Raw genomic sequence first — 23,167 nt, 5'->3', positions numbered from 1 at the left:
ATTGGTAAAATAACAGGAAAACATAAAGCAGCATTTTTAAAAGATATTTTAATGCTGGCAGGTGTTGAAACACCTGAGTGCCAGCAGTGAAAAAGATAGACTGGTATGAGAACAGCATCTGGAATTAAAGACAGGGTGAAATTCCATGTATAACAGCCAAAACCACTCACTAGTTAGGGTCTGGCTGAAATATTTACCTCCAATTCCCACAGACAGGTGTGTGTTTAGAGTTTGGGACCATGTGCAGGATTTTTACAGAGCACTGATTCCATATTTGTGGCTCTCAGACTGTAATTGTGCTATCAGTCCTTGCTGTGACTATATGGTTAAATAAAGGCCAAGCAGGGTCAGCACGGGCTCCTAAATGAGTTAATTGAATATTAATGACCATGAGTGAACTATGTTTTGTCTGTAAGAAGCAATGAAATTCAGATTTGTGCTGTGTGAACCATGTACATCACTCCCAACAATGTTTAAATCTCTTCAAAATGGGCAGACCAGCAGAGAATTAATGATGTTGGTGGGCTTTGGGTTCTTTTTTCCAGCCTGTTACAACTGAAATATATCCAACTGCAGGGATATTTTTAGTTAATTTTCTGTATAGAACTTGTAGAAGGAGCTGCTGATTATTTGTAATCAGGAAATTTAGTTACTCTACTAGATATAACATGATAAATGCATTTCAAGACCAACAAAAAAGAGTAGAGAAAGCATTTTTGCCATTGTCTGCAACTAGATTGAATTTATTCTTTGAACAATGCAGATCTGAATCAGAATTGAATTACTTATCTCTGAAAAACGTGGCTTACTTTGTAAAATTTCCTGAAGACAGCTGTACTTTTGAAGCAATTTTCCTTCTTATTCTTCAGCTTCAAGTGTTTTTGCAGGCTGAGGAAGAATTTCATTTCAAAGCTGAAACAAGCTGGCAAAAAAAATGTGTTTCAGTGAGAAAAATGAGACTCCAAATCCCAGACCTGGGGCTGTGGCTGTTTGTCTGCACACGAGGGGCAGAACTTGCACAGTGCCAGCTCTTCCCTTTCCATTGGCACTAAAATTCCAGAGGAACTCGAGGCAGAGGTGGGAGCATCATCCTGGAAATTAGAGGTGGAAACCAGTGCTTGTTCCACTCTCCTTGTCCTTAAAAAGAACCTGTTCAAGCTGGGTCACATTTCTCAGATCCATTCTTTCTTTTTTCCTTTCTTTCTTTTTTATTTTAAGCATTTAAATCTCTCTCCAGTTTCCATCTTTTCTAGAATTAAAAAAATGAAAGAAATCCAGCAGGCCCCATTTTAATTATAACCCAACAATTTATTAATAGAACAGTAATGAAGTTTCTGAAATTTGATTTCTTAATCAGGGACCATTGTTATTTTTGTGCCAGATTTGAGAGTTTAATTTTGGGTACTTCTTCCCAACCTCTGAAATTTTAATCAGAAGTTTTAAGTGTACATGTCAATGAGAAGTTAAAGGCCAAATTTAATAACATTTTCTACCTTGGGAAATTAAAAGAAGAACCGCACTCTGAAACCCATTATTAACAGTAGATCTTAATTAAACACAGTTATGGTTCTCAATATTTGACTGTGTGAAGAGATTGGTTTCAGTATTTTTCCCTTTTTGGGATTCAACAAGTGCAGAATATTCAATAGTTAAACTTTTAACTACGTGTAAATAAGTTGTTTACTGCAGTGTATTTGTAATTTTTAATTAGAGCAGTGTTGTTTTCTGGTTTTGTGGCTTATCATGGCAATATATTTTTATTACCTACTGTGCTCTTGGATTTTAAATTATTTATGTAAACATATTGTTTATTCTCAGTAAGCAATGTGACTCAATGCTTCAGAAATATCTTCATAAGAAAAGTTTATTACAGCTCTAAAGCATATCTAATTCATTAAGTAGAATTAAAATGCAGCATTTGAAGCTGGAGAACTCAGAACCCAAACTGCACCAAGTTTCATGGGAACATGAAAGGCTGCAGAGATATCTGAAGCTCTGTATGTAAATAAGGTATATATTTATGGGTAATATTTATAGCAAGCTGCCCCACATAGTACAGGTGGCTCCTGGAAGCACAGGGACACTGTTTCCAAGTCTGGAAATAGGAGCAAAGTCATTTATTATTGTCAGCATTTCCAAATAACAGCTACTGCTCTGTCTGGAAGGGAATGGACTCTGTTTCTCTTGATATAAATTGCGTTTTTCTATGCTGCAAACTAAGCATTAATGGGGCTTCCTGCTGGAGCATCAGAGAGGGGAAGGAGGAGGCTGAACCCACCTGAGTTAAGAGTGATTGTGGGTTTTGCTGCCTTGAAGAAGGTTCTAATGAGTCTCTTCTGCCAAGCCTCCAGTGAAAGGATGAGAGGAGAGAGAGAGCCCTCAGTTTCCCCGAGGAGGTTCAGATTAAGCACTGGGAAAAAGTTCACTCAAGGGTGGTTGGTACCAGAATAATCTGCTTGGAGAGGTGGTGGAGACACAGCTCTGGAAGTGTCAAGAGCTGTCAGGATGTGGCACATGGAGATGCAGTTTAGGAGCTGGATCTTGTTTTGTAGCTGGATCTCAAAGGTCTCTTGCAGCCTTGATGATTCTGTGCATGGTTTGTGTTCTCACCAAGAACCTCTGGATGATGGACTGGTCAATGCTTTTGGGAAAAGGAATTGTTGCTGCTGGGACATGTTTTGTTTTAGATGAGATCATCCTGACTTTGGGGTTGGTGCCTATGGAGTTGGAGGAAATCAGTGGAAATGTTGTGGCCTCTGATCGATGGCAGCCATGATTTTTGTCCAAAAAAAAAATGCTGCCAAAAATGCTATAAAATAGTTCTGAAACCACACTGAAATGGATTCACAGCTCAGTAAGTTTCTCCCAAATCTCAATTGGTTGAGAAAACTAAGGAGAACTCTCTGGAAAAAGTGAGTGTTACTTCTGTTCCTTTCCTTGGGTGCCAATCCCCACCCTTCCACACAGAGAATGCATAAGCCATGAATCACAAAGACAATTCAAAAAGCCTTTTTCATGTCTCTTGCCAGGATTTTTCCAGAGATCCTGAACCCCCTGTGAACAAGGATGAGGCTTCACATCACATTGCTCACAACCACTTAAGGGATCAATTTTGCATACTTTGTTGCACATCAAGCCTTTTTAAAGCACTTTCGTTGCTGGTGGAGGTCAATAAATTCGCTTTTTTGGGATACACTCCAATCACTTCCAGAAGTACTACATAATCAGAGAGGGATAGGAAGACTTAAAGAGTGAATGCTTAGGAAGCAACACACTTAGTCATGGTTAAATATGTCTCCTAGAGTCTGAAGGACTTGTCTTTGATTCCTAACAACAGGAGATTTGTTTTCCTTGTGCAGACAGAAGAATAGCTCCATTGTTACAAATGAATGGCTGAGCCATGCTCTCAGCATGCAGCAGCAGAGTTTTTCACTGTAAGTTATACCCAGGAGCATCTCGAGTTGGCTCTGCAGTTTTATTGATGGCCTGCCCGAACCCAGCCACTGGGAATTTGTAGTGCATCTCTGGATCTGAAGTTGCTGTGTATTGAGCAGTGTACACTGCTTTTCTCTTCCTTTCTCTCTTTTAAGTTAGATGGAAAAGCAGGGAGAGACGGAATCTGCTTGAAGCAAAGAAAGGATTTTTCTCTTCTGTCTTTGTGAACTCAGAGACACAGAAACAGCAACTCTGGAGAGCTGTGGGTGTTGGGGTGTCCAGCAAACAATGCCAGAAAAGAGGAGATTTAATCAATTCTGAAAGAATGGACTTGGGCAGTTCCCTTGTCCACTGCCTGTAACTGCAGGTTCTCAGTGGCCACTGGCTCAAGAGTATTTTACACAGCAATCTTTTTACTGACACTGTTCCTTGAAGGTGTTAATACTGTCTGAGTGGGTAATTATTGTGATGTTTGTATTTTACTTCATAGAACTAATATCTGAAGGAAAATACAGTACAAACTTGCATTGTCTTTGTTTTTTTTTGTTTGTTTTGGGGGTTTTTTTGGCAGTTTGACCAAACTGACTTCCACTTTTCATTTACTGAGTAAAGTAAATGACCCCTCTTTTCCCCATACAGCAAACTCTTTAGGCCTACAGCAATAAGACAAAGAAGTAAAATTGTTTCTGGAGCTGTACCCCCTTTATTCTCCTCTCATACCCAGAACCACACTGATGTAACTCTGGAAGGGGGAAAATGGAGCCAAATTAGCCCCAGTTTCCCTGTGCAAAAGGTGGTTTGAAAGAAAATAAACAAAAATTCTCAGGTGGGAGCTACAGAGATGGGACAGAAGAGAACAAATGACTGGAATTAAATTCCACTGCTGAGAGAATTGAAACATCTGCCAAAGCTGGACTCTGTAAAAGCTGCGGACAGCACCTGGTGCTGACCATTCAGGAGAGCCAGTTCCATCTCTGTCAGCTCCCACAGCAGAGCTGCAGAGTGCAGGATGTGCTTTTCCCCCCAGCTGGGAGCAGATGTTGATAGCTGCCTCCCAAGCCCTGTCATTCAGTCCCTGTGTGCTCACAGGCATTCCCTGGCTGCTTTAATTTACCACCAGCCTGGCAGCACCTCCCTGCTGGCAGGGCAGGGTCCCCGGCATCACTGATCCCCCAGCTGCTTCCAGTGCCTCCCACAGTCAGGGACACCTCCAAGTCTCCCCCCGATGTTTCTTTTTGTCTTCTTTTTATGATATTCTCTGTGTTGGGGCAGATATTTGACCTCTTCTTTACTTCCTTCTGCTGTTGTATATCTTGATTTTCAGCGCTTGAGGCCAATCCCAGCTCACCAGCTGGGGCTGAGCTTTGTTATAGCAGTTTTTGCCTTGCTGGGAGGTGAGGGAGCTTCCCTGCTTGCCTTGTCTATGCTCATATCTTATCTTCTCTGGATTCTTTGCTCTTCCTAGCAGTTGCCATGGTTTGGGGATAGGTTAATGTACATAACCAGGTTGGTATAGCTTTATTTCCTTGTCCTCTCCAGGAGGGAGAGCAGGGGGGAAATTTTTATCCAGACTGAGTGAGGCTGTTCTGAAAAACAGTGTCCCTTTCCTGAGAGGGGGAAAAAAAAAAAAATCAATCTCTCTCCCCTTGATTGGTCTCTGAAATAGTAGAAGTATCTGAATTAAATTATTAAAGGCTACCTGAAGCAGGGGGCCCAGGAATTCTTAGTCCATGATTCATAGTTTTGCCCAGAACCCAACTACCTGAAGCTAGACTTCATCACTCCTGACAATACTTGTCAAAAGATCCTGTTCTTAAAATTTTCCACTGCTCCACTCTGTTGGCATAAATCATACCTAATATGTTGATATTAAAGCTGTGGATGATAGCATTGAAAATCTGTGTTTCCATGAAGTCAAATAAGCCACAGTCACCAATTTCAACTTGCCTTGATATTACCTTTAGAATCCTGAATTCTTGATTAATAAGGATGAATGTAGCATTTAAGGGGAGTTTAATTAGACCCTCTGTCTTTATCCTGCATAACAATATTATGCCACATTATGATTTCAACCGTGTCAGCACTCAGAATGAATGGCTGTGAACTGTGAAATTATAGGGCACATTTTTCATGTCACTGCCTAAACAATATTGCAGATCTTCTTGAGAAATATAACAATAGGATCTATCAGTCACAAGTTATGCTTGCAGTGGAAGGCAGATCCAGACAATAACTCACTTTGTCATTACTGTTCTCTTCTAGTCTCAGAAAAGGCAGGATTTTTTCTGTGGAAGAAGTAAAGAGTATCTTGATTATAATAAGTTAGCTATCAAGTTTGAGGACACAGTGTGAGGAGCCGTGTTGTTGGGGAAAAGGGGGCTATGAATTTCTCTTAATATTTTAAAGCTATTGAGTTCTGGAGTCTCACTCAGCTGGGTTTGATCGTGTGTGAACATCTGTGTGTAGTTACAGCTTTCAGCGGTGCTTTGATAGAAATTTATTTGGGCTGGTTATAAGTGTGATTGGAGCTCCAGGGACCAGTGGTGTTTTACACGATGGCAAAAGCTCTAAAACCAAGCACTGAAATCAAAGATTTCCAGAAAGATTGGTGCTGCACCCAGGCCTGAATCCTGCCAGGAAGGGAAAGTGTCTAATTAAGCAATTCAGCTCTTTAAAGCAGGTAAAGCTCTTGGATGGCACTGAGCAGATCTTGTCAGGGACATTCTGGCCATATTTCATTAATTCACCATCTCCAGACTAAGGATAGAATAAATCATGGACACTTCTAATTCAGTGGCAAAATTCCTACTGAATCTGAGAGTCATTTTCCATGTGGCAGCAGAATCTTTCCCAAATACACAGAATTTCTGTTCCTACTGAATCTGGGAGTAGTTTTCCATGTGGGAGCAGGAGCTTTCCCAAACACACAGAATTCCTGTCCTGTGTTCACAGCCACTGCTCAGTGGCAAGGCAGCCCCAGCCTGAGCATTTCAAGGTACAAAGGCCCCATCTCCTTCCAGGCTCGCTGCTGGTTATCCTTGGAGTGGAATTGAAGTTCAGTGAAGAAATTGTCAGAAGGTTTAAGCACTCATTTTCACTAAATGGAGCTCTGCAATGTTACTGTAATAGGAAAAACGCCTTGTAGAGTTCAATTGGAATTTTTCTATTAACTTTGTAATAAGGATGCCAATTTCTGCAAAATAGTTTCTGAGTAAGAGTGAAATTATGCACTTTGTTAAGCAGCAGTAAGCCTGCAGATTCAGTCTTGGTTCAAATGTGAATTACTAGGGACTGACTTCTTCCTGATTTTATGACCATTATACTCTAGGTAAATATGCTTACAGAGACATGCATGCCTGCTCTGCATAAAGCCAGATAATTATTATCCATGGAATCTCTTGGGCAGCTCCTCTGGGTAGTGCTCAGCTCCACCTTGGAGATACCAACCCTTCTCACCCAGATTTCACTGCACACTCCCAACCCTGGAGAATTTTTACACAATGCCCTGTTTTAATGGCTCTGGCAGAGAACTGTTTCCTCTTGCACAGGGGAAATTTCCACAAGAACTCTCATTTCCTAAGGCCCAGCTTCTCTGGAGATTCAGCCCTGGGTCCTTGGTAGGATTTTACACAAATGCAGCCCCAGCCTTCATGTGATCATGCTTCAGGACTAAAATAAGGAATTTTTCTATTAGTAGGGGAACAAGGTGTGCATCTTCTGGCCCTGAAAATGTCTAAGTTATTAACCAGTGTTTAAAAAACATTTTAGCCCAGAAAAAAACCCAACACTGTCTCAGTTTTGCACATGTTCATGTCAAGGGTGTTAAGTCAGTAGACTCATGGAAATTGCTGCAGAGTTTAGGTTTTGAAGTGCCAGGAAAAAGAAAAAGAAGGAAAAGCCCCTAATTGCTTTAATCTTTGTATAACTGTGCTTTTGAACAAGTCCTTCTTTGTGCAGCCAGGTGAGGCTTTTCATTACAGCTTCTGTCATTTCAAAGGGGGAAAAAAACCCAGATTCTTTTAGTTTTACAGGTTTTGAGGCTTCCAGGTTTTTGTCTGTCAAATTGAAACATTGAAATTCACTTCACAATGATGCTCTGGACCTGCATGGAAGGTGGCTGGCAAAACATTCAGATCCCAAAAGACATGGGAAAAGGGTGAGAGAAGTTTAACTCCTGGGTATCCAACCCAGGGTCAACCAGCATGAAGGAGCTAGGGCATCATAGAATCTTAGGAGATTAAATACATTCCATTCCCAGAGCACTATATTTGTATGCACTGAATGCAATGGATATCAAGCAGAAAATAAAACTATATATGGCCAAATAGTGGAATACTGGTAAAATATTTATTTTCTAATTATATTTATTTATATATATATATAGAATTTTAATATATAATATATATATAATTTTATATTTATATGCATTATATTTCTGTTTCTATTATTTATATATTTTATTCTAGTCTACCAATGTATTTATTATATATATTATATATATAATATTTATATTTACCTCAAAATATTTAAATTTTTTATTTTAAAATCTATTTTTTAAAGTAAAATGAATAAAAATAAATTAAAAAGTAAAATATTTACCTCATTGGCAGCACCCTGCAATAAGGCAAGGCCTGGAAAAAAAGTTTATCAGCACTCTCAGTGTGGTAAATTAAGGTTAAACAAGCAACTGTAAATCTTCCATTTCCTGTTTTTTCAGTGCTTAAGCCCACAACATCTAATGAAAGCTCTTTTTGTGTCATAAATGAAAACTGCTTTGGAGCTTTCCCCTCTAACCTCTTCACATTTTCCATCAGTGGCCAGCAGATCTCTTAAATGACACGCATTTGTCATGTTGTTAATATGTGTCTGAAGGGGGCTTGGTTGTTATGATGATGAACACGATGTAGAAATGGTGCTGTGCAGAGTGGATTTGTTGTAGGCAGCACATCAGAGCAAGCTCTCAGATGCACACAGGGTTTGTACCATGGCAGGAAACAAGCTTTTCAACATGCAAAAGGATATTACTGACAGGTTCTGCCTGGACCAGGTTCAGCTCAGCTCCCAGGATCAGAGTTTTCCTTTTCCTTTGGCGAAGTCTGGATTCCAACGTGGATCTTCGCCACTCAAGATTACGCCTGTCAGGTACATGAAAACACACTTGTAATCAGCAGGTTAGCAGCCAACATCTCACCAAAATGAGTGTCAGGAGGGAGCCCTGCAGCAGCAGCAGCAGCAGCACGTTTGATCCTGGCTGTCCCACCCAAGATTAACCAGAGCTGGGGACTGAGCTGTGCGCTCAGAGCAGAGGGAAGGAGCAGGGCTGGGCTGCTTCTCCTGCCAGGCTGCGACCTGCCAAGAAACTCAGAGGCTTTCTGGAGTCAGCAGAGCATTGTTTCTGTCCCATCATCTCTGTGCTCTGCCTTGGGAATAGCTGAGTGTCAGGAATGAGCCCCGGTCAAGTTCAGCCAGCTGGGGAATGCCCCAGCTCTGGCAGCACAGGAAAATTCTGCACAGGAAAATACTGTCACTGCTTTGCCGGCACCATCAGCGCCTTCACGGATTTTCCTTCTGAATTGCCACTTCTTGCACAGCCAATTTATTGTGTGGCAAATTTTGTCCTTTCTTAGGCTGCCTTTTTTTTTTTTTTTTTTTTTTTTTTTTTTTTTTTTTTTGGGGGGGGGGGGTTTCGTTGCTAGGCTAAGAAAATGCAAGTGCAAATACTCATCCCTTTCAACCCAAACCATTCTAGGATTTCCTCTAGAACTGTAGAAGTAAAAACTACTTCATGGAGTAAGGGACAGGACAGAGAAAAGTCTTCCTGTTAATAACTCTGAGTGCCTTGGAAGTAGTTAGGGATCCCATGTGTGTATGTTCAGACTGAGGTTGTGTCTCTTCTGTTTGTGTCATCTGTGAATATTTTTTCCTTCCTAAATGTCTGTCATTAACAGGAAATTTTGTTAATGTGCAATACCAAAGGAAGAAATTCTGCTAAATCTCCAGGAGCTAATTCCCAAAATGTTCCCCTTGATATTTCCTGGTCCTGAGAGAAAGGCCTGTAAGAGTTCTAGACTTTATTACTAATTATTTTCCCAGTGGCAAGATGTTATTCCCCATTGCTGGGATACCCAGTGTCCTCCAGATTTATACTAGACTGCAATTCTTTGTAAACTACTGATGAGAAAAGGCACCAAAAGAGGCAAGTGAGTGTGCAAGAGGCAGCTGAAGGTGCCCAGGGGTGTGTGCTGCTCTCACTCTGCTCTGAGGCATCAGGGCTGTGCAGGCTTTGCCCTGGCACAGACACAAACTGTGCTGAAATGATTACTTGGCGCTTTTGTTACCCTTCCCTCTTGGAAATTCATTTGCAGAAACAGATTCCTTTCCTTCTGGAAGAGATGAGTCCCAGAGTCAACGGTGGCCAGGGCTGGGATATGTTTGGGTACATATTTGGATGTGTTTGGATCCACATTTGGCTGCAGGTTTAGGATGTAAATGGTGCTGCTGTGCCCTGCCCTGCCCTTTTGGGAGATGTTTTGGGAGATGTTTCCAGGCCAGGGGTTCCTGTGGGACTTTGGTGTCAGCCAGGGCACAGCTGGGGCTTCCTGGAAGCTGCCAGGGCAATCCTTGGCTGGGAGCAGCCTCAGTCCAGCAGGAGTTGTATTGATCCAAATAGATCAAAACTTCCCAGCCTGTGCCACTTCCAGCCTCCTTTCTGCCCATCCCTTAGGGAAAAAAAGAACTGGAGAGGCTGTAAAATGTGTTGTTTCCCAGCTGTGTTCAATACTGACATTTCACTGCTGAATCTGCTGGGCTCTTTTAAAAATTTCCCAGTTTTTCAAGAGTTACCAGGGCAGTTCTTGGACAGGGAGAGCAACAAATGGATTTGCAGCGGGAGCACAGGCACAAAGAACAGGCATGTGCAGAAACTTTGACAGAGTTTTGCTGCCAAAATCCTTCTCTGGGTAGTTTGTAAAAGACCCTGAAGCTCATCTGATGCTGATTAGCTTTTGAGGCACAATTGCTACAATGAGAAAACTTTTACTGATTTGCATGTGTTGACAATTATTCTTACAGTAACAACCTGATTATACCAGTGTGTTAGTCCCAGATATGGTGTATTATTCCCTAGCTTTAGGAATAATTCTGATAGTTATGGCCTCTGGCTTCATTTAACCATAGCCCTAATCACTTCTGATTAAAACATACATAAATGAGTTTGTGGATTTTTTAAATTTTTTTTTTTACACCTCAGCTTCTAGAGGGTTTTTTGCCCCAAAGGAAAGAAAAAGAGAAAATTAGGTTTCAGCACAGAGAAATGTTTGAAAGACTGTACAATAATAATGAAAAATATTTTCATTTCCAGAACAGTTTATTTAACCATATCATTAATACATTTTTATTATTTTGATTTGATTAATTGTTGTAGGTTTTGAGATTGGATTTATTTTATTATTTGAGTTGCAATGACTCTCCTGCTACTTTCTTCATGTTTACCAAGGGGTTTACACCATTATTTCTCCACACAAATAACTAATTAGTCAACCATTTTCTCATTTGACATTTCTCAGTGGCGGGGGACTGCAAATTGAATTTCATCTAATTTTTCATTCTGTTTTGAGGGTATCATTGGAGATGGAGGATTGTGATGAAAGCCAGCCTGTGAAATCCCTGATGTGACAAACAAAACAAAGCTGAGATGAGGAATCTTTTAGCTCAGGTTGGGGAGATGGGTGCATGGTTTTCTGCAAACAGGAGCAAACCCTTCCCTCGAGGCCAGGAACCACCTCCAGGGCCAAAACCTCTGAGGTCAGGGCCAGGCTGGCACTGGAGTTGCGCTGCCTGCTCAGACAGGATTAGGGTTGAGTCTTAACTTCTTTTTGTCATGTGTGAGATGGTATTTCTTGTTGGGACTCAGATGTTTATTAGTCCTTATGTATGTCACAGTCTCACAGACCCTGAGTTCTACAGCACTTCACTCCAAAAAAGTAAAAATGGAGCTGTATCTCTCTCTTTACAAGGCCTTTTAAGGATAAACTCTCTAATTAAGAAATGACACCTAAATTATTTTTACTTTTAACTTACTACCTGTGGCCACAATGGGGACTTTTTTATCCAATTACACAAAACCACCCAAACCCATGGAGAAGAAGGTGAAGAAGGAGCAGCCTCCACCCTAAAACCTCCATCTTGCTTTATACCTATTACTATATTCTAAACCCTTAAACTCTGAGTTTTTCACCCTGTGGTATCACACATTTCTCCACACTCACAATCCCAGTCCTATCATTCAATTTTGGAAGCCTTCTCCACGGTCTCAGGTCAAATGCAGTGTTCTCTTGGGGGTCAGGGCCTGTGTATATATACAGATATAGATATAGATATATATATATATACACACACACATATATATATATGTGTGCGTGTATGTATTTATGTGTATATATATGTGTGTGTGTATATATATATATATATATATATGTACATTCCCAGCCTTGGAATGGAAGGAGCAGCCTCCACCCTAAAACCTCCATCTTGCTTTATACCTATTACTATATTCTAAACCCTTAAACTCTGAGTTTTTCACCCTGTGGTACCACACATTTCTCCACACCCACAATCCCAGTCCTATCATTCAATTTTGGAAGCCTTCTCCACGGTCTCAGGTCAAATGCAGTGTTCTCTTGGGGGTCAGTGCCTGTGTATATATACAGATATAGATATAGATATATATATATATATACACACACACATATATATATATGTGTGCGTGTATGTATTTATGTATATATATATGTGTGTGTGTATATATATATATATATATATATGTATATATATATATATATATATATATATATGTGCTTTTTGATGGTTTTTGCCCTCCCCGAAGCTCATAACCCAGCCCAGCCTGGGAGCAGGAACACCTTTCTTATCTCGTGGCCAAAAAGCAGAAAAATTGCTGTGTGTCCCCAGTAATGAGTGTGGAGTGTGGTTCAGCTGGAGAATTGCTGTGCTGCAATAAGGTTCCCTTTCTGCTCTTCCTGGTGCCATATGCTGCCCTAATTAGTGCAGGCAAAAGGTAATGAGAGCACAGTGGAGAAGAGGGAGCTCCATGGGAAGCAGGCTGATCTCTAAAACTCTGCATTATGTCATCCCTATATAGAGCACAATAGAGTTTTAATCCAGATTTTTTATGTTGCACTTATATTTTGAGATGGTTTTTTATCTTTCTCTGAGAAGCACCACTGCTTCCCTGGGTGTGGATATTTGTGCTGTAATTGCTGCTCCACTCTCTCCCAAAAACCTGTGAACCTTTTCCCAGGGGTAGTGCCTCATGATTTTTCAACCAGCCTTGATATAAAGCCGTTTATAAATTTTAAATAATTTCCATATATTGCTACTCTATTTTAGTTCTGCACCAAGTGCAAATTTTGATTTGTGCTCTGCTCTGCATCCATAACCTCTCTGTGTCTCTTTGGAGCTCTGTGTTTCAGGTGTGCACTCGAACATTGGAGCAGACAATTTCCAGTCTGAGGGAGTTGTTTTTGCTGCTCTCTTTGCAATACCTGGCTCAGACAACACCAGGACACGAACCCAGAGCAAGGAGGTCACAGTCAGAATATGTTACACCCACTTTCCCTTCCCTCTTGTCACACAAGCCCTTGGGAGCTGAGAGCTGTTGACACAGTTAAATTTTTTTTTTTAAAAAAACCCACAATGAAATAAACTCCATGAGCAGCACTAAATTGCACTGCTGCAAAACAGAATAAGACCAAACTAAAGAGTAATTGGCACAGTAGAGAGCACAGTTCTGTGCACATCTGATATAACACTGTGCTCAGGACTGAGGATTCAGCAGGTACATGTTTAACCACCTAAAAATGGTCTGATTTTAAAAGCTGCTGTGCAATCAGATCCCACCAAAGTCAAAAGTGGGAAGTGAATCTTTGCATTCAAAACTTCTATTTTTATCATGGTTTTTATGATGGGTCCATTCTAAACCTTTGCTAGCAGAACTCTCAAAAAAAAAATGGAACAAAAAACAATCATCCTAACTGTACTGCAATATGCTCTTACAATAAGTAAAAATGTGGTGGGAAAGACAAAGTGCTACTTTCACAATATCCTGTGCCAAATCACAGGTTATACAATCCAGGTTTTTATTTGCACAGCCAACAGTGCTTTGTAGAGCAATCAGGGAAGATAATACAATCCATTTTACATTCTCATTACTTTAGAAGTGTTGAATCTTCTGAAATGGTTTCGGGGTTAATTGAGAATTTGCAGTTTTACAATAGACTAGGAATTGTTTAGGCTGCCCTTGTTTCATATTTTTGTGCCTACCTTTGTTGCAAAGTTATAAAAACAACAATAAAAGAAGAAACAAAGAAGTGAAATGAAATGATCTGCATTGTTTCTGTTCCAGGCACTCATTTTTGTGGGAGATAAAGCTGAGGTATTGATTAATGCTTAAATGGCTATTAAGAGGAGGGAGGTGTTGGGTTGATGGAACATCTCACTGTGCACTAATGCTTTCCTTTGATTCTTTCCCACATATTCCCTAGGGGATAATTTCTGTTCCTGGGGAAGCCAGTGGTGAAACTCTGAGTTACTTTTTTTGCCAGCATAAATAAGCCAACTATTTTCCCTATTTATCTCTTTTTCTGCATAAAATCCAAAAGTTTCTGGTTTCCAAATCTGCTCTTTAACTTATTTTAACACCATAAGAGCTCATAAAGATGTGTATTTTTTCCTGGCTGTATATACTGAAGTTTTGATGCTCTCTCTGGCTGCCTGAGCACCTGAATATTCCTGTGCACCACAGTCAGGCTCAGCAGCCCCCAGGAAATTTCATTTTTCAAGGCTGAAGCAAGGTTATGATAAAAAAAAGCAGCAGCCTGGGCAGGGCTGTCTGTCAGCATTTTGTTAGAGGCTGGAATTTTATTTCATTTTACTTTTTTTTTTATCCCCCCAATAATGTGTTGTTTTTGTTTATTCCCTTGTACTTTACTTGATACTTTTAAATTTTTTTTTTATTTTTTTTTTTGCAACATTATCACACAGGACTTTGAGGTGAATTCACTTTCAGGTGAATGCCACTGTGAGGCACTGCCTTGGCACAGACTCATTAAAAAATAACAGTGTGTCAATTACTGGTAATTCAAAATATCTGTAAAAGCTTGTATGGTGGTTTATGACCTATAACAATTCACTACAAAAAAGATAAACAGGTTATTGTCCCAGGTATTGATTATATGATTGGAGTTTTGGTTTAAAATATTAACACATTTAATTGGAGAGGGGATTGGTATCAGTTAATTCAGCTCTGGGTTGTTCTTTACTTAATATATTTAACTGAGTAGAGAATTAGGCCCTAATCATGAACATTCTTTAATTTATTGCTTCAGTCAAGTTCAGGGAAGTTCCTGGTGTGTAAACTCCACAATCTCTGTAAACATTTCCAGTTTGGGGGGCTGAATATTTGTGCTGATTAAAGGGAAAAAAGCACACCAGGGAACTTCATATCGGGGCATCTTGGAGACAGCATTCCCAAACTCTGATTGAGGCAGCGTGGATGTGGTTGGATTTAATCAGCAGAAGGAGGAAGCTCCAGATCCAAGAGTGTGCAAACAGGGCTGGGTGTAACCACCTCCCCCAGACTTGGTGAATTCATTGTCTGACTCTCTTCTTGCTACCATTCCCCACAATTTAGAACATTTCCAGCTCACCCAAAATAACTAATGGTAAGGAAAAAAAAAATAAAACCAATAAAACATAAATTAAAAGCGCAGTTTCTGGTCTGAGTGGAATTTGTAGTCTGGAAAAAGGAGGTCTGTCATAGGATTCATGAGGTCAGTGTGGGTGCAGAGGCTGTTGGAAGTGTTCTGGCTGTATAACACAGCAGTAGGAAACAGGTCCTATATAATGTCCTAAATATTGATTTCTCTGCTAAACTTTGGGACATATATATATATCTCCAAACCTCTAACAACACTGAACTGTCTCTAAGGCAAGGCCCAAGCTTAAATTGTGCTTTTGCAATATGAAGAGATCCACTGTGAAAGCCGCTGAGTGCCCAGGCAGATTCCTTTGCAGCAATGCATTTGTTTGATGTTCAGATCTATAATTTGCTAACAACTTCTGCACTTTTGTTCAGGTATTCAGTGTACAAGGACCCAGCAGGGTGGCTGGAAATCAACCCCACCAATGGCACCGTTGGCACCACGGCAGTGCTGGACAGGGAATCTCCCTTCGTGCACAACAACGTCTACACTGCTCTGTTCCTGGCCATCGACAGTGGTGAGTGACCACAGGGAAAAAATCCCATATTTCCTGCTTGAAATGCTCTCTTCTGAAAGCTGCATGTGATGCCTCAGGTTTTGGCTTTTATATTTTCACATTCTGTGCTGCTTTAGTGTGTGGGTCTGAGCTTCACATCAGGGCATGGTGAGCTCTGTGCACAGAGCAGGGAGACAAAACAATTCCTGCTCCAGCTGGGCACCAAGGACAAATGATCCAAATCTCAGCCCAAGAGCACAAACCCCGTGGGCTGGAGAGAGAAAAACAAGCAGGATGGGAGTGCAGGGGCTGAGCTGGAATTGGACACTGAACTGCAATGTGCACATGGAGCAGAGCTGATCCCAGGGAGAGACCCCAGGAGCGCTCGTGCATTTTGGGGCCATTTGGGTTCAATTTGGGGGCAGCCCTGGCTGGGCTCTTGTGCTGCCCAAGGTGGATCCATTGAGGAGATCCTTTGAATAAATCCCTGCTTTATTCTTTAGCTCTGCCCAGCCTCTGCTCTAGCTCAGCCTTCTCAAGGCATCACTTGTGTAAAATTAACCACGTGCTGCAGCACTTCTCTGCGTGGCCACCTAAATGTATGAGAGACCATTCTGGAAACCAGAAGAAAGAAGAATTGACATAAACCTCAAATTTATAACAGCTTTAATTTAAATTTATGCCTCACAGACTTATGTCTTAATGCTAGGTGCAATTAGTCTAGAGACATTCTTGGAAATGTAATAAATCATCCTAATCAGAGTTAATTTCTTCACAATATTTGAGCAGTCAGCATGCCTGAGGCACTTAAATACCAATAACAACTCATCCTTGATATGCTGGATTATAATCTATTCAATACAACGACAGTGGCAATAAAAACACAACTAAACTCCTTGTTAAAATGCAACAATTTTTGCATGTTGTGGGTACTAAAGTTCCTCCTGTCAAATAGAATCCAAATTAAGCTATATAGGGAAAATTCAGGGAATGACTTCAGAGCAGGGGAAGAAAGAGAAAATCCTGAATGTTCCAAATCTCCTGAGCTAAAGGCACAAAATAAATAAAAGATTTGCCTGTAATATAACAGCTAATATGCTAACACTTTTTCACAGCTGCAGCTGGTTTAGCCCTGGTGATGAATTGTAAAATGCTCTTTTTAAGAGAGTAATTCTACATTTTTGCAAGCACATGACTCAGGGAACATTTGCAGGGCCTGACAGGAGAAAGAAAATATTGCCTTAAGTATAACAGAAAAAAATTCTGCTGAGGAGATGATTTACTCATATATTAATGTACATATTTTCCTTAAGAAATTTCTGGGGGAAAATGTAGCACTAAACATATTTCTGTCTTTTGCTTGCTCTTGGATTTTTTTTTTATTTTTAATGCATCTCAAAATCAGGTGCACTGGGAAATGTCATCTCACAATGAAAGTAAAAATTTGGGATATGACTGAGGGGTTGCCCAAAGGACAAAGTTGTGTTTTAAAAGTGAAGTCAGATAATGTCACAGAGAATAGATGGAGAAAAGAGATGAGTGGTTTTACTGTGGGAACCAGTCTGAGTAATGTGGATTTTGGGGCACACCTTTATGCTGCAACTTAGGCCTTGCTCATTTATTCTAAACCCAGAACTTCACTGCTTTTAATTCTCAGATTTTTTTTTTTTCTATTCTGAAAAAATAGGAGAAGGGGAAGCTGTGCTGAACAGCAGAGCAAAAGAATCCTGTTCACTTGGGATTCTGAGCCAGCACCTGATTCCAGCCCCTGTAATTGTGTTTATTTGTGGTTGTGCAGCTCTGTCAGTGCAGGAGTTCATCTTTTCCAGCATTATTGACTCCTGTGAGTGCAATGATTACAAACCACAAGTGTACTGCCACACTAAGGGGTTAATAATGATCTTTTCCTACCATGAGCAGCCCTGCCACACGTGGGAGTGGGAATAAACAGCAGAATTTAATTAGCTGATATTAACCTTGTGCCCTGCATCGCCTCTGCATTAATTACCAGGCAGCTTGGGGAGCAAATTCAACTTGGAGATGGGCTGGGAAGTGGGAAAATTTTCTCAGATTTTTTTTTTTTTCTATTCTGAAAAAATAGGAGAAGGGGAAGCTGTGCTGAGCAGCAGACAAAGGAATCCTGTTCAATTGGGATTCCGAGCCAGCACCTGATTCCAGCCCCTGTAATTGTGTTTATTTGTGGTTGTGCAGCTCTGTCAGTGCAGGAGTTCATCTTTTCCAGCATTATTGACTCCTGTGAGTGCAATGATTACAAACCACAAGTGTACTGCCACACTAAGGGGTTAATAATGATCTTTTCCTACCATGAGCAGCCCTGCCACACGTGGGAGTGGGAATAAACAGCAGAATTTAATTAGCTGATATTAACCTTGTGCCCTGCATCGCCTCTGCATTAATTACCAGGCAGCTTGGGGAGCAAATTCAACTTGGAGATGGGCTGGGAAGTGGGAAAATTTCCTGCTGGCCTGGAGGAATGGCTCTGGCTAAAGCAGCCAAGGAAGTTTTAGGGCTGATCTCAGCAGGTTGGGGTCTGCCTTGCCCCTGCAGGGACAGCTGGGACTGACACTATCCCTGGGAAGTGTTCCCAAATTTGTTTCCAGGCTGACACTGTGATCTAGCACAGCTGGGAGACCCACTTTATCCCTGCAACCATCAGAGCTAATGTCCAACTTGAAATATTGCGTTAGATGAGAAACCAAATTGTGGGAAAATTATATTAAATGAATACAGAATTACTTCAGGACTCTAAAAGAAGATTATGTTAACTTAAAAAGGGGGAAAAATCAGATTGAACATAACTACCTGCACCTCTTTAGAGCAGCATTGTCCATAGACTGCAGACCTCTCTCTTCAGGTTAATAAGTGGAGCCTGTCTAATACCAGTGAATATGCCTGGGACTTCTCAGTGAGAGGGCAGCCAAAAACAGGATTAAGAACTGCCAAATGAAATAGGGTAATAAAGTGAAAATTTAGAGGCATTTCCAATAGAACAAGTAATTTGCTTGGACTAACTGACTTGTGGTGAAAAGGAAAGAGAGTTAAAAAAGAAATGCTTTAGCAGAAATTCTTTCTTCAAAAGCATTCAGTGGAGGTTTTTATTTCCTTTGGCCTCTCAGCTTATCTCTGAATCAAATCTGAGATGGCACAGGCACTGAGGAAGTTCTTAGCTGCTACAGGCTTTCCTTCCCTTTCCTGGAAATAGAGAGCTCAGGTAATGCCCAGGGCACTGCCCAGCAGTGGGAATTGGCATCCAGAGCAGGCACTGTGAGATCTGTGATAAACTTTAACAGAATTTATAGATAATAACTCTAAAATCATATAGATAATAACTCTAAAATCATATAAAACTTTGTGCCTTAGCCGTTGCTGAAGTGCATGAGCCATATTCTAAAAGATAAATACAAATATTCTTTAGAGTTCACAGCATTTACATGCTTACAGAAAAGGTTCTCTTGTCCCATTGTGCTCCACGCTCACCCCTTTATGAAATGACCTTACATTCGAGTGCTGTCCTGGGGGAGGAGTGGAGAGAGCTGCAGACAAACCCCACAGTGATCCTTTTTCCTTTTTCCATCCCCTTTTGCTGATGTCAGTGGAGAATCTGTCACCAGCTCCATCTGACTCCTGGTTATTACACTTCAGTGCAGGGAGCAAGTGCCAGGGCATTTTCTTTTTTATCTGTAAATTGTTGGATATTTCTGTCACAAGTAAAACCTGGAGCTTTGTGCTTGGTGTTTCTTTGTATAAATCTGTCACATCTTTATCTTTTTTTGGGATATCACTTTACTAGTAGGACAGGAACAATGAAAGGGGCATAGAAAACTGAGTCACTCTGCTGCAGGACATAAGTTAGTTCTGTACGAGATTCTTTTTGACCTTTATGATATTATTTCTCTGCATTATCAAATTAACTGCAGCTAAGGTGGTAAAGTATGCATTCTGTTATTCCTGATCTAAACAGTTCCTGTATCTTCCCAAACACACTTGAAACAATGTGTAACAGCAAATATGATGGAAACTGTTAATTTATTGATAATAAATTTTGACCTTTATGGGGGTGTATTACACTTTAAAAAGGACTTTTTGGAAGAAATATCCTAATTTTCTCAGTACATTTGATTTCAGTAAAAGGTCAATGTAGTGTCTTTAGAATTTGAAAACTTTTTATTAAAGACCTGTGTGACCACAGAGTCTCTGGCCTATTAAAGAAGAAATTAAACACTGGTAGGAAATACCATGCAGCAGAGTTAGCACATTAAAGTGTCATGAACTGTGTTTAATCTGAGAATGAGCTGATAATGGGGCAAATTCAGATTTATGCAAACTTGGGAAACATCAGAGGTTTCATTCAATTAACAAAAGTGCCAACAACGGTGGTCATTTTATGTAGCACTCTAATCACTGAACCCAATGCAGCATCACAGCATTATTGGAAGCTTTTCTGCCAAAAGGAATGTTGCTCAATCCATGAGAGGAGAAATCATTTGTGTTTGATAAACCTGTGTGGAATAGACCTTCCAAATGTGCTCTATGGTGTCATCCTGCACATCCCATTGCTCACTGAATTTGGGATGAGGATCACAAAGCAGAACACCTGCATGGTTTTCTCATACAGCCATGTTACAAACTCTTCTGGAAAGGTCTTTTTTTTTTTTTTTTTTCCCCTGTATTCTGGGAGTTTGAGTCACAATCTAGAAAAAGTAAGGGAGGAGGAAACAATGGCTGGAGGTGAACCTAAAAAATACCTGGAAAATATGTGAAATCTTTAAAAGATATTTTATTTTCTCCATTTCCTTTTAGAGGCATGAATAACAATTTCCCTTTACCCAGATTTACCTTATTTATTAAAGAATCGCTCTTTTTTGTGGAATTAATATCCCATTTTGTCACCTTTTTCTATCTCTTTAAAAACAACGTCTCTGGGTATTTTTGGTCGCTTGACTCATGGAAAACCCACCTGTGTTGACAAATAATGACCCACTAATCTTGCTGGTTGGATTAATGCAAAGTGAAGTTGGGTTCCACGTTTTTTGGGGGTGGCTGGATGCCACTCCAGTGGGGTCCCACCTAAAGCCAGGGAGAAAAATTCTCCCAGTGAGTCTGATCCAGTGTCTGATTCCACCTTCCTTCCCTGCCATTCCTGTCACCAGGGAGCTACTGAGGCAAGAATTGGGACTATAAGAGCTTCAGCTGCATGAAACAAAGAGAATAAACATCATTAAATGTAATTTTAATTGTGAGTTCAGAGTTTGACTTGAGCTACACTGGCAATTTAAGAAAAAAGCAACTTGGACCTTGCTTCTCTGGCTGTGGCCACTGTACTTGTGAGCTGTGGCACTGTCTCACTTTTCCTGAGCAAAATGAAGAAATGGTGAACCAGGCTCTAGTTGTCACTTTTTCCTTCTTTCCAAAGAGCAGTTGAACCCAAGCAATCCGGAATCCCATTTATTGTGCAGGTCTTGGCACTGCTAATCATTAGGAAGAAAACTTATTATTCTGTCCTCTGTGTGATGAACAGTAACACACAGCACTAGAAAAAGCTGGAGAAACAAAGAGATGTGTGGCAGTTTGCAATTAGAACTTTCCCTGGCATGTATCTAACCTGTCTCCTCACTCCATGATGTACATAATTAAATTACCATAGATTGATTCCACCTAAAACACGCTATTTTTTTTAAGAAATCAGGCAATTAGTTACCATGGCAACCCAATTAAGCCAGTTTTATACCCCTTATCTTAATTGCTGTATTAATTGAGAAGAGAAAATAAATTGAAGACTCATCCTTTTCTTGCCATTTAAAATTTCAGTAAAATATGAATTGCACACAAAATATTGGTTTAATTTGTCATCATGGACTCATGATTTGAAAAAGAAATGAGAATGTTGAAAACAGTATTTAAGACGGATGGCATATGTCAGTAGCAATTTGATATGCTGAAAGAGCTGTGCTCTTCTGAAATGTAATTACTCAAAACCAGGAGCTGCATATATTATTTGAGGGGATGAATGAAGGGTTGTAACTTTGGAAGAAGCCAAGAGCATTATGGATGTCCTGCTATTTTGTAACATGCAGATATTTTATTATTTTATGTATTTTATATAGATATATGTATATATACTATATATAATGTATTTTTGTAGATTATATATAAATATATAATATATTTTATATAACTACATTATACATTTACTATATATTATATATTTACTATATATAGTAATTATATTATATATAGTATATATTGTATATATATACTATATATAATATATAAACCGTATAGTATATATATACCATATACTATATATACTTTATATATTATATATAAATATATAATACATGTTTATTTATATATCTATGATATATTTACTACATTATTATATCTTATAGTTGTTTATCTATTATACTTTTATACATTATATTTATTTTATATTATTATATATTATGTTTACTATATTTTAATATATTTGCTACATATATATTACGTATTACATATAAATGTATAATATACAATTTATATTTTATATATTTATATTTCACTTTATATATTTTATATATTTATTTTATATATTTTATATTTTTTATATGTTCATATAGATGGAAAATGCATAGGAAATTTGAATTCATGGGGAATTAGGGACAAAATGTCAGCACATAGCTTTGAGGAGAGCAGTTCAGGGAGCAGCACACCCAGGTTTTGGTGTCCTCCCCCTCTCCTGGTTCCATTTGCTTTGGCTGAACCATGAATGGAGCTCACCCTGAGCATGGAACGCAGAGGAACGGGATCCCTGCCTGCAGGATCCCCACTGCTGCCAAAGCACCGGGCACACACAGATTTTCTGAGCAGAAAAACAGCATATGGAGGGGGAAAAAAAAACCCCGAAGTGAGGGATGAGACAGAAATTTGTGTTTAGATTCTCAGAGCAGCATCATTAGAAAGCATGAGAAGCACTGTTCTTGTTTGAAGAGCAGTGTGTAAGTGGTGTGACTTTTGTAATTCTGGTATAATTCTCTGCAGCTTTTCATGAAGATTCAAGCATTAAGAGTATCCAAAGTGTCTTTTTCTATAACATTTATTTTCAAACTAATTTTTTCAACTGGAGGTAGCAACGTGGTCTTTCATGCTGGCAGCACTAAAATCCAATTTAAAATCCACAACTCCTGGTAACAGCCCCTTGCATTGGAGACTCAGTTCACCAAGTTTCCACTTTGTTTCACCGTGAAATTCTCCATCCTTCAGCCTCTGTTTCAGCAGATTTTACACAAACCAGTGACACTGTTTCGCTCCTATGACTGTCGTGGTATATTCCCAGATGTGCCACTTCTGGGAGTTTGGAATTCTCTCTGTCCCCAAGGGCTCTAAGGGCACCCAAATATTTAGAGTTCATCCTCAGTGGGGATGGCCACTTCTGGTCAGTGGCAAATGGGATCAGAACTTG

The 23,167-nt window shown here is 39.8% G+C and overlaps 1 protein-coding gene across 2 annotated transcripts in view; it reads left to right on the top strand.

Annotated features, from left to right (window-relative positions):
* Positions 1–23,167, top strand: part of CDH13 (cadherin 13) — a 432,177-nt gene that overhangs the window by 388,604 nt on the left and 20,406 nt on the right. For both annotated transcript variants that reach the window (XM_041458638.1, XM_041458637.1), the window contains exon 11: positions 15,587–15,729. In XM_041458638.1, the coding sequence (XP_041314572.1) occupies positions 15,587–15,729 (143 nt within the window). The remainder of the gene's footprint in view (positions 1–15,586; positions 15,730–23,167) is intronic.

This window comes from Pyrgilauda ruficollis, unplaced genomic scaffold, assembly GCF_017590135.1.
Source record: "Pyrgilauda ruficollis isolate IOZ18807 unplaced genomic scaffold, ASM1759013v1 scaffold13, whole genome shotgun sequence".
In the NCBI taxonomy this organism is placed as follows: domain Eukaryota; kingdom Metazoa; phylum Chordata; class Aves; order Passeriformes; family Passeridae; genus Pyrgilauda; species Pyrgilauda ruficollis.
This window is presented reverse-complemented; position numbering and strand designations above follow the sequence as displayed.